Source organism: Podarcis melisellensis, assembly GCF_964234715.1.
Source record: "Podarcis melisellensis genome assembly, chromosome: 15".
Lineage (NCBI taxonomy): Eukaryota > Metazoa > Chordata > Lepidosauria > Squamata > Lacertidae > Podarcis > Podarcis melisellensis.
In genome coordinates this window covers 36,575,160-36,589,642 of record NC_138532.1, presented here as the reverse complement: position 1 = coordinate 36,589,642, position 14,483 = coordinate 36,575,160, and the positions used below count along the sequence as shown (strand labels likewise).

At 46.8% G+C, this 14,483-nt stretch overlaps 1 protein-coding gene across 1 annotated transcript in view; it reads right to left on the bottom strand.

Annotated features, from left to right (window-relative positions):
- Positions 1–13,639, bottom strand: part of NOS2 (nitric oxide synthase 2) — a 36,918-nt gene extending 23,279 nt beyond the window's left edge. Inside the window, exons 1-9 of the mRNA XM_081890208.1 lie at positions 13,559–13,639; positions 10,220–10,412; positions 6,535–6,610; positions 4,997–5,110; positions 4,213–4,361; positions 3,083–3,245; positions 1,799–1,890; positions 1,572–1,713; positions 339–478 (exon numbers count right to left, since the gene is read on the bottom strand). Of these exons, the coding sequence (XP_081746334.1) occupies positions 339–478; positions 1,572–1,713; positions 1,799–1,890; positions 3,083–3,245; positions 4,213–4,361; positions 4,997–5,110; positions 6,535–6,610; positions 10,220–10,350 (1,007 nt within the window). The 5' untranslated portion in view covers positions 10,351–10,412; positions 13,559–13,639. The remainder of the gene's footprint in view (positions 1–338; positions 479–1,571; positions 1,714–1,798; positions 1,891–3,082; positions 3,246–4,212; positions 4,362–4,996; positions 5,111–6,534; positions 6,611–10,219; positions 10,413–13,558) is intronic.
- Between the last annotated feature and the right edge of the window lie 844 nt (positions 13,640–14,483).

Below are 14,483 nucleotides of genomic sequence, written 5' to 3'. Positions count from 1 at the left end.
AGGGAGGTTAAATGATGCTGAGTTAAATCAGAGGTCAACCGACACTTTCAGGCGCATTTTCTCCTCACTTTATTTATTCCCAAAAGTCAGGGAAGTGGGTTTCTTGCACAAGACCTCCCAGCCAACTCTATTGGGGCATCCTGACATTGCGGGATTCCTCCCCCCAAATGGAAACAGCCTGGAAGCACCGTTATTCGATGTAATTTTGCTCTGGCAAAAGCCAACAGATCAAACCCCCTGGCACACGAAGCCCCAAATAATAGCCTCTCTTCAACAACGGCCTGCCCGCCCGTCAAGAGCAGGTCCCAGCCGCTGTCATCTGAAGCCAAGGCACTTACGTGGGATGTTCCATAGACACTTCAAGGACAAGCTCTGGCGGCAGCTCAAACAGTTCCGGGTCTTGGCCATCGGCTTGGAGGATCAATGGAACCACATCAAAGCGGCCATACCTGGGCTTCCAACCAAGCTGGATGCACAGCTGAGAGAAGCGAAAGAAAGGAGGTGAGCTGGGTTTGTTTCCCCCTCTTCTGGCCAAAGCAAAAAGAGAGAGACTTAACTCCTTGGATGCTCCTGAAGAGCCAGCAGTGCCTGACGCAAAATGGGAGTGGTGGGGTGGAACGCAGGGAGGCCAACAGTAGGTGGCGCCAGAGCCAATGACCAGCAGGGCAGACTCCAGTTTAACAAGAACAATTTATGACTTATTACTCCAGCCACTCTGGGCAGCTTCCCACAAAATATAAAGGGACAAAACAAAACATCAGACATTAAAAACTTCCCTATACAGGGCTGCCTTCAGATGTCAGATAGTTGCTTATAGGTTTGACATCTGATGGGAGGGTGTTCCCCAGGGCGGGTGCCGCTACCAAGAAGACCCTCTGCCTGATTTCCCGTAATTTCGCTTTTCGCAGTGAGGGAACTGCCAGAAGGCCCTCAGTACTTGATCTCAATGGAGGCAGAAGACAGCCATCAGTAGCCATTAATAGGAAGAACAACAGCAGCAAGAGTCTTGATAGCACAAGGATGGAAGAATGAGGAAATCCCAACGAAAGAACAGTGGCAAGAAAAATTGATGAGCTATGTAAAACTGGCTAAATTGACATACAAACTGAAGGCCAAGGACAACTGTGACTTTAAGGAAGAATGGGAACTTTTTACAAATTATCTAAAAAGACAACAAAATGAACTGGACTCCTTGGCAGGTTTTGAATAAACATACACAAATTTATTGGTCGATAACATGATAGATAGACAACGCAAGGATATGTATAATTTTATAACATGCAGAGAATAATATGTGCAAAGAAATCAGAGAGAGGAGCTGAAGGAAGTCCTTGGGGGAGGGAGGGATGGAAGTGGGGGGGGGAAAGGGGGGGAAATAATGTATGTGATTATATCATTTGATAATTTGATATGTTGAAATTGCTTAATAATTTATTTATTTTAAGTAGCCATTAATAGGAAGTGACTGTCTGCTGCAAGCTGTCTTCCAAGATCACTACCAGATTTGTCAAAAGGCTAATAGACAGCTATTGTTTCAGTATTTTGGTGGTGCTTGGTTCCCCCCCGCATACCTGTGTGAACTCCACATTGGCTGGGTCGCCCACAATGGAGCCATCTGGCATTGGGTACCCAGCGTATCGGATGAGTTGGCTGTTCCATATCCGGAAGTCATGCATCCCATCCGTCCTCTGGGGAAAGACAGTGATGGCAGATCTGTTGCAAGAGACAGAGTGAATGCCAACCAGCTCCTTAATTTATTAAGGACCCAAGCAGGACGAAAGAAAAAAAGAGCTCATACCTTATATTCCCTCCGTTGGTGGAATACTCCAAATGGCGGCAGATGTGCTGAAACATCTCCTTGGCAGTTGTACAGCTGCGGGCATCAAAGACCTAAAAGGCAACAACATTTGGGAACAATGACCAAAATCAATGAGCCTTCCAACACAATTCAGAAGGCAATGAAAGGAAGATGGTGGCGACCTTAGAGGAGACGAAGAAGAAGAAGAAGAAGAAGAAGAAGAAGAAGAAGAAGAAGAAGAAGAAGAAGAAGAAGAAGAAGAAGAAGAAGAAGAAGAGTAGTTTGGATTTGATATCCCGCTTTATCACTACCCAAAGGAGTCTCAAAGTGGCTAACGTTCTCCTTTCCCTTCTTTCCCCACAACAAACACTCTGTGAGGTGAGTGGGGCTGAGAGACTTCAGAGAAGTGTGACTAGCCCAAGGTCACCCAGCAGCTGCATGTGAAGGAGCGGGGAAGCGAACCTGGTTCACCAGATTACGAGTCTACCGCTCTTAACTACTGCACCACACTGGCTCTCATGACCTATAAGGCCATGTCTGTGCATTTAAAAGCACTCTTATATGTCATGCCCTCCAACATCTGGGTGATACAAATTGAGATGCTCTTTTCCCCCCATCCTGAGCTCTTACAGGAACCAGCTGACTCATGCCTGAGTGCTGGACCAAAAAACAGGACATTTCAGGGTCTAATCTGAAGCCAGGATGACTTCTGTAATTGCAGGATGCTCTGCTTACATTGGGATGGCTGAGTGGTATAATATCTACCCATGTCTTTCCATATAGAACCCCGGGAACTGTAGTTTGCTATGGGTGCTGAGACTTGTGAGGAGACTCCTTTCCCCCCTCACAGAGTTACAATCCCTGGAGTTCCCTGGGAAGAGGGGTAGATTCTTAAACCACGTCGATACGGGTGACAACAGTCCTTCAGAACCTACTCATAGACTTTAATGTGTTATCGACACCGCCAGCGATAACTGCAACTGTTTTGCCTTTTATATTGCAAATTGTCCTGCTCATTGGTTGTGCATTTGTCACTGTCAGCTGCATGCAAGTAAGCAAAGGAAGAAATTGGAATGGCAGCTGCCTCGCGTGAACACCGTCTGCCCTCAGCCAGACGACATGCAGCCAGTCCTGGGGGCAGCCCAGGTGACTTCCAGCTTCCTCCAGCCACCCTTGTCTCATTGGTGCCCTGGAAGAACTCAGCAGGAATGATTAGGTCCTGCCTGCCTTCCACCCCGCCAGTCCCAATGCGCACCAGCCCACGACTGCAGACAAACCAGTCACCTTTAAATTGGACCACTGGATTCTCCCAATGCACCTGGGAGCATTTCTCCAGGCCTGCTTGGTGGCAAAGATGAGCTCTTCCCCAGTCATCTGGTAGGTTCCTGTTGTTTCTATCTCTTGGGCCACAGTTTCAAGGCGTCTGAGGTGCTTTTCTATTCTGGGCCTGGCAGGTGGAGTGGGAGAGGAAACAGCAAACAATGAAGAGCAACACTTTGAGCTGATGTAATTCCAAGAGGAGAGGGCAGGAATAGCCGTATGCAGCTGGGTGCACAAGGAATTCTCCAGGAAAGATCCAAGAGACGAGAGGACCCCCCTCCCCTTATCCCAAACTGGGAAGTGAATCTGGGACTCTGAACTTTCATGGTTTTCTTTGATGGCTGCCAATATTCATTACAGCAAAAGACACCATGAAAGGAGAAGCTTGTTAGCTTTCATTTTGGGGGAAATGACTCCGAAGCAATCAGCAGGGCATGAGAATGATCTTGGATATTAGAAACTGCTTTCATAAAAATTAATTGGTGGAAGGGAGATGGTCGATTTAAATTACTCCAGGTTTTCATTATTATTTTTTAAAGCCACCTGGATCACTCATGGAGATAATTGGGAGCAGGAGAGATGATTGAAAGCTCAGCCTTGGGAACCAGTAAGAAAACCTGGGTTCATCTCCCTCCCACCAGCTTTGAGGAACTACCTGTCATTAATAATGTTCCTCAAACACAAAATAGATCAGGGGTTCAGCAAAGACTAATCAAATACTCCAGACATCCTTTTTTAATGATGATTTGTTTAGGGGGTTTTTTGGTGATGGTATCAGGGCAGTTATATATAAATGGTATGTAAGTTAGCAAATTATTATTGCCCTCTGGTGGGGCACTTGTGTGTGATAGCGCAACAAAAGCGGGACTAAAATAAAATAAAGCAGAACATTTGTGGCATAAAAAGTTAAGGATTTGAGCAGGGAGCTATGGGGTGTCCAGCGATTGGTAATGATGCAGTTTGAGCTTTGAAAGTGGGACTGCATATAAGTTCCGTGAGATGTTTAGGAGCACAAATCCTTGTGAATGAACAATGGGAAGGACGTCTGAAAGGCGGGACGAAAGAAGAACAAAACAACAACAACAACCACTCACTCTTTGAAGGATTTGTAAAACAGGTTGATGAACTCTATTGCTTGAGGTAATAATTCATCTCTCGGGGTGAACCCGTTGCGGGGACCTCTGACCAAACCTTTGGGGTTCATGACAGATCCCTGGCACACCTTGGTCCTGCAGTGAAGAACCTGAAGCGAACATAACGGCAAGAGGGAGAAAGGTGGATCAAACCCATGGCTGGCAGTGTGGAGGGAAGCTGTGCGCATCCCGAGCACATTTGCAACATTACAATTCCCATGCTTAAAGAACAAGAGGCACATGCTGCCACAACAGGTGAAGGGCTCCCTTTCAGAATTCAAACCAGCCAAGCCCCTCTCCAAAGCGATTCCATGTCATTCCATTCTGCCTCCTGGAGAAGCTGACACACAGGGCCATGACCCCCTAGACTGGCTCTACGTGAGGCAAGTGTGGGCTAGCTGACGGCAGACTGAGAGAGGTGGGGCACTGCCCCATTGCCCCTAATGGGATAGGAGTCTCCACTCAAACCCATCCCCAACACAAAGTGACCCAGCCAAGGCCCTCCCATCAGTTGTGTCACCAATCTCTGGAGCAAGGCTTTGCACCTGTCGCATAGCACAAGAAAGCAGCCTCATGGATGCTCGAGTGACAGACAGGCAAAGTGGGCGTGGGCTCTGGGCTCCACCCACTTTGGGCTTTAGCCCTGCCCACTGCTGACAATGTAGCCCTAGGTTGCATTGGTTTCCCTGGCCCTCAGGAGGAAGGAGCACCCACAAAAAATCCATATAGCTCTCTATCATGTTACCTCTTTGGCCTGATAGTGCAATGTGTCTTGAAGGCTGCTCCCAGTTTCCCAGTTTTTGATGTTTAGATGCCTCGGGCACCGGGACGTTTGCTTGGTACCATTTGGGGAATGTTTCTGTTCAGGAAAGGAAGCAAAAACACAAAATAAATTACGGTGTCATGCTTTTAAAGAAAGGGACGAGTTGAAGTGAGAGTCAGGAAAGGCAAGGCAGCAGAGCGAGAGGAAGAGAGAGCTAAATGTATTGATGTATGTACTTATTTGAGGGACGCGGGTGGCGCTGTGGGTTAAACCACAGAGCCTAGGACTTGCCGATCAGAAGGTCGGCGGTTCGAATCCCTGCAACGGGGTGAGCTCCCGTTGCTCGATCCCTGTTCCTCAAAAGCACGTCAAAGTGCAAGTAGATAAATAGGTATCGCTCCGGCAGGAAGGTAAACGGTGTTTCCGTGTGCTGCTCTGGTTCTCCAGAAGTGGCTTAGTCATGCTCGCCACATGACCCGGAAGCTGTCTGCAGACAAACACCAGCTCCCTCGGCCAATAAAGTGAGTTGAGCGCCGCAACCCCAGAGTCGGTCACAACTGGACCTAATGGTCAGGGCTCCTTTTTCCTTTTATATACTTATTTAATTTACATCCCAACTTTCCTCCAAGGAAATGGAAGCAGAATTGCAGGATTTGAAGGGACCTCAAGGGTCATCTAGTCCAACCCCCTGCAATGCAGGAATCTTTTTACCCAACATGGGGCTCAAACCCACGACTCTGAGATTAAGAGTCTCATGCTCTACTGATGGAGCTATCAGGAGCACTTGAACGAAGATGAAGGGGGAGCATATGGTTCTCCCCCATTTTATCCTCACAACAACCCTGTGAGGTAGGTTAGATTAGGAGTGAGTGACCAGCCTAAACTCTGGAAGAGTTTAGGGTGTCTTTTGGGTGACTGGTGCTGTGAATCTCCACCTGTGCTCAACCTGTATGTGGAAAAACCAACCAAAAAATGCTGCTAAGTTCCCAGTGACCTCTTTCCAAAGGAAACATATTCTAGAAGCCCGCTGTAATGGATGCTTTCGTTGAGATTCCTGCATTGGACTAGATGTCCCTCGGGGCCCCTTCCGACTCTGCAATTGTATTCTTTCTAAATTGCCTTGTACCGAACAAGATCATTGCTCCATCTAGCTCAGAAGTGTCTACACAGGCTGGCAGACGCTCTGCAGGGTTTTAGGGAAAGGAATTTCCCAATCCAAGCCAGAGTTTGAGCCCATTCCATGCGCTCTCCCACTGAGCAACAGCCCGTCTCCCCAAAAAGCTGGTGTACTTGGCTCATGACTCCCGTGTTATCCTCTCAACAGCCCTGCGAGGTTGTTTAGGCTAAGGGAAAGTGGGTCACTCCTTGGACTTCTCTGCCCAGCAGGAATGAGAACCTGGACCACTCAAATCCTAGTCAGACGCTCTATGCATCACATCCCCTAAATCACCATACATAGGGCATCAAGGCTGTAACGTCTTACGCCCTTTGGAATAAGGGCACCCCAAATTTAAACTCACCTCTATTGCCGTTACAGTGATCACGTCAGGTTTCTTGCTTAGACCATTTAACGAGGCAACTTCTCGTTTTGCCAGGCTGTAAGAACAAGGAGGAATTGATTTCATAAGAGTCAGGGATGGGGGGAAATGTCGCTGAAAGCCAGCTTTTAGTATCTTGGCACCTTGGCACAGATATACTGGAAAATAGTCTTGCCCAGAAGTCTTGACTGCTTTGTAGTCCAGAACATCTGTTTTTAGAAGAAAACTGAAGGCTTTTATATATGTTGGAAGCCACCCAGAGTGGCTGGGGCAACCAGACAGATGAGTGGGGTATAAATAATAAAATTATTAGTAGTAGTGGTATGCACTAGAAACTAGGCTTTTAGTATTGCAGCTCCAACCCTCTGGAATCAGTTACCTGCTGAAATCCTGCAGGTGCTAAGTATCTGACTGTTTTGTTTAGGCTTCCCCCGAGGTGTAGCCCGGTCATTTATGGTATATTAATTGTACATCTGTAGGAACACAGACCCTCCCAGTGTCCCTGTTCTCCAGGGACAGTCCCAGATTTACAGAAGTCGTCCCAGTTTCTGATTTGATATCAGAATGTCCTGCTTTTCCTTAGGACATCCCTGTTTTCATTGGGGAAATGTTGGAGGGTTATGAGAACAGCTGTTGCTTTACGGAATTCGGCTTTAGTTGTTTTTAGAATTTAGGTGGCGCTGTGGGTTAAACCACAGAGCCTAGGGCTTGCTGAACAGAAGGTCGGTGGTTCGAATCCCTGCGATGGGGTGAGCTCCCGTTGCTCGCTCCCTGCTCCTGCCAACCTAGCAGTTCGAAAGCATGTCAAAGTGCAAGTAGATAAATAGGTACCGCTCCGGCAGGAAGGTAAACGGTGTTTCTGTGCGCTGCTCTGGTTTGCCAGAAGTGGCTTAGTCATGCTGGCCACATGACCCGGAAGCTGTACGCCGGCTCCCTCGGCCAATAAAGCGAGATTGGCGCCACAGTCCCAGAGTTGTCCGCAACTGGACCTAATGGTCAGGGGTCCCTTTACCTTTACCAAGTCAGACTGTAGAGTCCATCCAGCTTAGTACTGTCCACACTGACTGGCAGCAAAGGGTTGAAGACAGAGGGCATTCCAAGCACTCTTTGGAGGTGGTGATTGGGGATCGAACCTTCTGCTTGCAGAGCAGGTTCTCTGTCTCTGGGCTATGGCCCTACCCCAAACATTTGTACTGGGTCTTGCTTCAGTGGCCTCAGGCTGTAAAGCAGCTTGCAAATTTGCAAAAGGAATCAAGCGAGAAGAACACTGCATTGGGAGGACTCTGAGATGGCCAAGCCTGGTACTATACCACTTTGGTAAACAGGGAGAGGTTCCCAAGCTTGGGTTAAATTAGGAAGTTTAAGCAGGAGATTCCCAGGGGGTGCTGGCTGCGATCAGGAGCCACCCAAGGAGTAAAACAAAGGGCCCACGTCAACCAGCTTCAAATATAATCTTGCAGCAGGCTAGTTATAGCAGCAAAACAAAGGGAGGGAAAGTGCTGGACAGAACTGGCTGCTTTGGGGAATTGGCTGGAGGAAAGGTTCTGAAAAGAAGTGAGGACTGACAGCTCGTTAGGAAAATAACTGTGGATTTCCTGCATAGAATTGGTTTCCTGTATAATGATGACTCCTGAACTCTTCTCTCTTCCTTTTCACTTTGATGCTGGCTGGGGACCAGGAGACTATTTGTGGAAGGGCTGCCTGCAGCTCAGCGGCTGGGCAGCTGCTTGGCAGGCAGAAGGACCCAGGTTCAATCCCCAATGTAGGAGAAACTGGGAGAACCAAAACCGATGCATCCTTCTGTCCTTGAGTCGGGGTGGGTGGCTCCTATGATAAGAGATCTGCTTGGTGGATGCGTTTGCTGGCAAATTAGAGAGCCAGTTGTGTTGGTCTGTTACTGCAAACACACACAAAGAGATCGAGGGTCTGGAAGCTAAGCCTGATGAGGAACGGTTGAAGGAGCTGGTTATGTTTAGCCTGAAAAAGGGGAGACTGAGAGGGGAGATGATAGCCGTCTTCAAATATCTCAAGGGCCGTCACATGGAAGAGGGAACAAACTTGTTTTCTCCTGCTCTGGAAGGTAGGACTCGAACCCATGGCTGCAAGCTCCAAGAAAGGAGACTCAGGAAAAACTTTCTGACACTAAGAGCTGCTTGATAGTGGAACGGTCTCCCTTGGGAGGTGGTGGCCTCTCCTTCCTTGGAAGTTTTTAAGCAGAGGCTGGATGGCCATCTGTCATGGATGCTTCAGCTGAGTTTCCTGCATTGCAGGGGGTTGGACTAGATGACCCTCGGGGTCCCTTCCTACTCTACAGTTCTATGATTCTATAAACTTTAAAGGCTAGCCACACTTTGGAGCCCTCTTTTGTCTGATGCATCACCTTCGTCTGATGTCATCGCTGTGCAGGAGTCAGAAAGATAAAAAGTACCCATTGCCCCAGTGTGAACGGCTGCTCTTCTCGAGGTTTATTGGGAAGTTCTGCTTGGGCATTGCCTGGGACTTGCTTTCCCCCACCATTGGCTCCTACTCTTCAAACAGCCTCGGCCCAGTATACCTGAAGGAGTGTCTCCACCCCCATCATTCTGCCTGGACGCTGAGGTCCAGCGCTGAGGGCCTTCTGGCGGTTCCCTCATTGCAAGAAGCAAAGCTACAGGGAACCAGGCAGAGGGCCTTCTTGGTAGTGGCGCCCGCCCTGTGGAACGCCCTCCCATCAGATGTCAAAGAGATAAACAACTACCTGACATTCAGAAGACATCTTAAGGGAAGTTTTTAATGTATGACATCTTAGTGTATTTTTGGTCTTTGTGGAAGCTGCCCAGAGTGGCTGGGGAAACCCAGCCAGATGGGCGGGGTACAAATAATAAATTATTATTATTATTATTATTATTATTATTATTATTATTATTAGGAAGGAAATAGACAAGCATCTTGGTGGATCAGACCAAGAGGCTCCATTGAGTCTGGTATCCTCCATCCCATGGCAGCCAATCAGATGCTTTAAGAAAACTCACACGCAGGAAACTTCTCCTGGCTTTCAGGGGTACACTTCCATTGAACATGGAGGTTCTATTAGCATTTATTCATTTATTTATGCTGCCTGGCTGCAATCACCACTTTGGCCACCTCTGATATAGACCAACAGCGAATTCAGTTCTCTTGACTGCTGGTCCTTATGCATCTGGACAGTAATATCTAGGGACAAGAAGGTGGCATCTACAGGTTTGGAGACGTATTTTTTTAAAAAAAGAATGGGGAAAGCTGAGAACAAAATAAGCATCAGCCCCAAAGAGCTCAGTGAGCATACTCAACAGCCAGGGAATGCTGACTTGACTGTGGAAGCAAGGTAAACCATGACAAGGAAATGGAATGGAGTGTCTTGAAAAAGGTCATGGCTGGCAGGCTGGCATGGAGTGTTCTGAAAAGGGTGTGGCTGGCTGGAGCCCTAAACATTGCATTTCGCACCGCAGGCCCTACTTGGGAATATATTTGACTTCCTTTGAAAGAATCCGAGCCAGTAGCCCAACACACAGCAGTAACATCCTTATGCCGATTTTGCATCGCAGGAAGAGGAATTTCCTTTTTCGCCTCTCCTGGATCTACTGCCTGTCAGTTTCGCCAGGTGAAGTTGCTGTGGTTATGAGTGAAGGAGAGAAGGAAGCACTCTCACCTGTGAAAGTTCCCGGTTGCTTTTTCCATGCTGCTGCTGCTACTGTTGTTGTTGTTATTGTTGTTGATATCCTTTCCTTCTTGGGACTCAATCTTACTGGTTTGAGGCTTGAAAAGGAAGGGGCACATCATAGCAGGTGTGTGTGTGTGTTCCACAGCTCACAAACTTTGCTCTGCGCAAGGTAGACACCTGTCTGCAAAGGAAACACATACAAGGAAGTTCAGATGAATGAATAGCCCTTTTTAAAAAGCAAAGAACAGACATAAATTTAAAGAAGAACTGAGCGGGGTATAGAAAGTGGCTGTTGAATGGGACACAGCTGGAGGCAGCCTGTGGGTGCTCCACCAACCTTGGACCTGCGCATAAAATAAGGTCGCCATGTTTCAGGATGTAAAAATCCGGACTTTTTAAACGGTTTTAAAAAATTCTGCCAGGACGCCATTTTCAGCGGACGAATCGCGGGTGTATGGCAGCCATAAAACACACGTCTAGAGTGAGAGACTGCAGTGATGTCAGCTCTTTGCAGGAACCCTTCCCAAGGTGAGACTTTTGTGGAGGAGCTGAGAGTTTGTCCAGATTCTGGGTGACAGGGGTGCCAACTTGAATTAAATATTGGGAAGGGGCAGGCAATTCCCACCCCGCATAATCGATCACATGGCACAGTGCACGCACACCATTTGAATGACAATGCCCATCAACTTTTTTGGGGGGGGCCTCTCAAATATTTTATTGGGGAGGGTGAAGCTCCCTCGGACCCTAGAAGTTGGCTCCTATGCTGGGTGAGAGCCAGGAGGTGAAGAGGGTTTGTCTAAGGGAGAAGGAACTGGTTTTGTTTCATATTTATTAGTAATTTTGTGTTAATGTAAAATTTTTATACATTACTGAATTTTTTTTTGTAATATTGGTTGTTTAAGTTGTCTGTTGTTGCTTCAGCTTTCTGTAGAGACATATTGTAATCTATTAAGTGCTACAGAAATAAAAGCAAATGTTTGGTGCCTTCTTAGTTTTTAGAGCAGGGAGGGGGGACTTGTAGTCCTCTCAAGGTTCCTGGACTACAACTCCCTTCATGCCTGACCACTGATCCTGCTGGGAATAATGGGAGTTGTAGTCCAACCCCTAGAAGGCCATCGGTTCCTCATTCCTTATACAGGGCTTTAGATTATGTACTACAGAATGCTTGTCGTGCAATTATATTTGCAGTGCAATTGTTTTAACTTTGGATAACTTAATTAAAATGGGAAGGTGTGTGTGTGTTTGTGTTATGGAGATAGAGTATTTTCTCTCTCTCCCTCTCATGTAATACCAGAATTTAGGCTCACCCAAGGAAATCAATGGGTCACAGATGCAGGATTGACAATAGCCCTATTTGAGTGTTCAGTCCTTACACACAGTGAAAATTAGAACATGGAAACCTAGCCAGAGGCCCTTTGCCCAGTCAGATCATGGGTCCATCTAGGTCAGTCTTGTCTACCCTGACTGGCAGAAGCTTTCAAAGGTCTCAGGCAGAGAGTATTTCCCAGCCCAACCTGGAGATGCAGTTCAGGATTAAACCTGCATGCAAACAGATGCTCTGCTACTGAGCTACAGCTCTTCCTCGTCTGCCACCCTAAATCAAGTAAATAAATAAAAAATAGTTAACTAAAAGTAGGAATGATCTGAATGTTTGAAATTGAAATGCTCTACCACCAAAAAAGGCTCTGCTCATCATCTCTCTTGCTGAGCCACTAGAGTGGTCATTCAGTACTTTGCAGAGAGTACAGTAAAAGACCTGGCTAAGGTAAACGATTGCATTGAGGGGAACATCTCCATGGGCTCTGCTTACTGAGTTTGCACATAAAAACTGCACTGGGAAAAGGAGGAAACTGAGAAAGAAGTGCTGAAAAGGTTTTCAGCAAATCCAAGAAAACTTGTTTTAGTTTAGATTTTTAAAATGAAATGAAAAGGCTGTATTCTTTGTAATTTTTGCAAAATATACTCCCTGGTGTTAATTTTTTATTTAACTTCCTAGTTTTCAAATGACTGGACATTCTGACAGATTTTTCTGAGTACTGGGGGGGGTCACAAAAAGTAATATAAAACAATCAAAATTTGAAACAAATTGAGACATTTCATTCTGAATCTGACAGACGGAACCAGGTGGAGGAAGATGACAGGCGGGTGTCCTGCTCTCCCCACCCCAACATAAATCTTGGCTACGCCCATGAACTCTGATTGTCTCTGTGATGGCGCAGCTAAAAGCGAGCCTATTTCAGACCTCCAGCCTGAGAAAATCAGGTTGCAGTGTTAAGCTGAAGGGTGCCTTTCTCCACCCCAAGGGCTGAATTCTGGGCAACTTTCTGAGGGTTGCATGCCAGAAGTGGGCGGGGCCAGAGGCAAAAGTGGGCAGGGCAACAAATGCAAATGTTACCTTTGCACAAGAGTCTTGACCCACACTCCCACCCCTATCACTGTCTTCCACCCAGGCAAGTGGGAGGCATTGTTACAGCTCAAAGACGTGAAGTCTGAGGTGCAAAGTAGGGTTAGTGAGGAATGTGGCTGGAGGTGAATTCTGAGGGCCGGATAGAAAGGTCTGGAGGGCCACGCCTGGCCCTGAGGTTCCCCACCCATGCTGAAATCAAGGCAGCCCCATTGAACACAGAAGAGGGATTACTTCTAACAAGATATGCACAGAGGACTGGGTTGCCTACTTCACCCCCAGGCATTCTGTAAACAATTTAAATACATCAAAAATAAGTATTCCTCTCATCTCCAGAGCAATCATTCACTAAACACGTGCCGTTAACACTACAAGATTCCATGCACTACAACTGAATGGTTACGATTAAGGAAAGTGCGTAGTAAACTTTCCCTGGAAGCACTGGAATCAAATGCGTAAGACAGAATCCGAACTGTGCAGGCGCAGAAGTCAATCTCATTTGAGTCCAGTGGAGTTTACTGCCAAGAGAAACTGGGCTTAGGGTGGCAGCCTTGTTTTTTGCAGGATCGGGCCCACCGCTGCCTTTTAAAACCCCCGAAGAGATAGGATGATGTTCTACAATATTTCAACTATGTTTCTACGGTTTAACTAGAATGAGCATTGCTCAAGCTTTAGGTGAAAGATACACCCCCCCCAATAAAGGCTTATGCTTAACCCCCACCTCAATTTCCATGTACAATCCCTATTCACTGAAATCACTTAAAAAACCTAAGTATAACTGCAATCTAGGAGCCGTTTGTACATTATTCCAATAGGACTATGTGCGGTCTTTGGACAAAACCCAAGCAAGATGCCACACTTTTTTCATTTTAGCAATAAAGCTAGGTCTTTGTTTCCATCTCTCCTGCTGAAAAATCATTTACCTTTGTTGAACCGGGACTTCGTTATGTTAAATCTCCGCAGGATACCTGTGGGTCAGTATCTGATGGCTGGCATCTGCCTTGAGCAGCTGGAATCCCTAGATCTTCCCTGCCAGATTTAGCGAGCTCCACTCATCTCTTGTTTTCTCCCCAGTGCTCATCCAAAGAAAGAGAACTTTGGTTTCCTGAATCTCAGCCTTAATGCCAAATCCTCAGCAGACCGGACTGTGGCAAAGTTTCTGCAGCGATCCAGCAAGAGGGCAGACTCAGCTATTCCTCCCTACTGGCGAAGCTGGAATGAAAGACTCCTTTCCCCCAGTTGGAATAATCACTGAGCTGTCAGCAAAAAGGAATTGTCTTACCTTGAGTGATTTTTTTGTTTGTTTTTGTTTTAACCAGTCATTTGGGAGAAGGTCTTTGCAAACGAAGAGTCTCTCTCTGTGTCTCTCTCTCTCTCTCTTTTTAATCTCCAGATACCCTGAAACTAAACTCTGAAATCCAGACAACCTGCAAAGCAAAATGCATTTTTATACCCTTCTAGATGCAAATTGAGAAGGGGGAAATACATGAGTGTGGCAGCAATAACAAACAAATAAAATTAAAGAGGAAAACCCCTCAATTTTGGTGAGCATTGCCAGGAGAGAAATTTGTCCGGTCGGCTTCAGATGACACACACACACCCAACCCACCCAACATGTGAGTGAGTGAGCCCATCCTCCTTCCACGTAAACTTCCCTGAATCGTGAAATAAGGAAATACGGTCACTCCTGATGCTATTTTTGGAACGAGTGAGCCTAGGAAGGGCATACGCAACAAATGAGGCAGACTGGTGCAGCAGTCTGTGTGTAAGAAGCCGGCTGCGAAGTTCTCAAGCAAAGTTGAAATAAGTTAAGAAAGCTCTCTGTCTCTCTGTCTCTCTCTCGGTTGC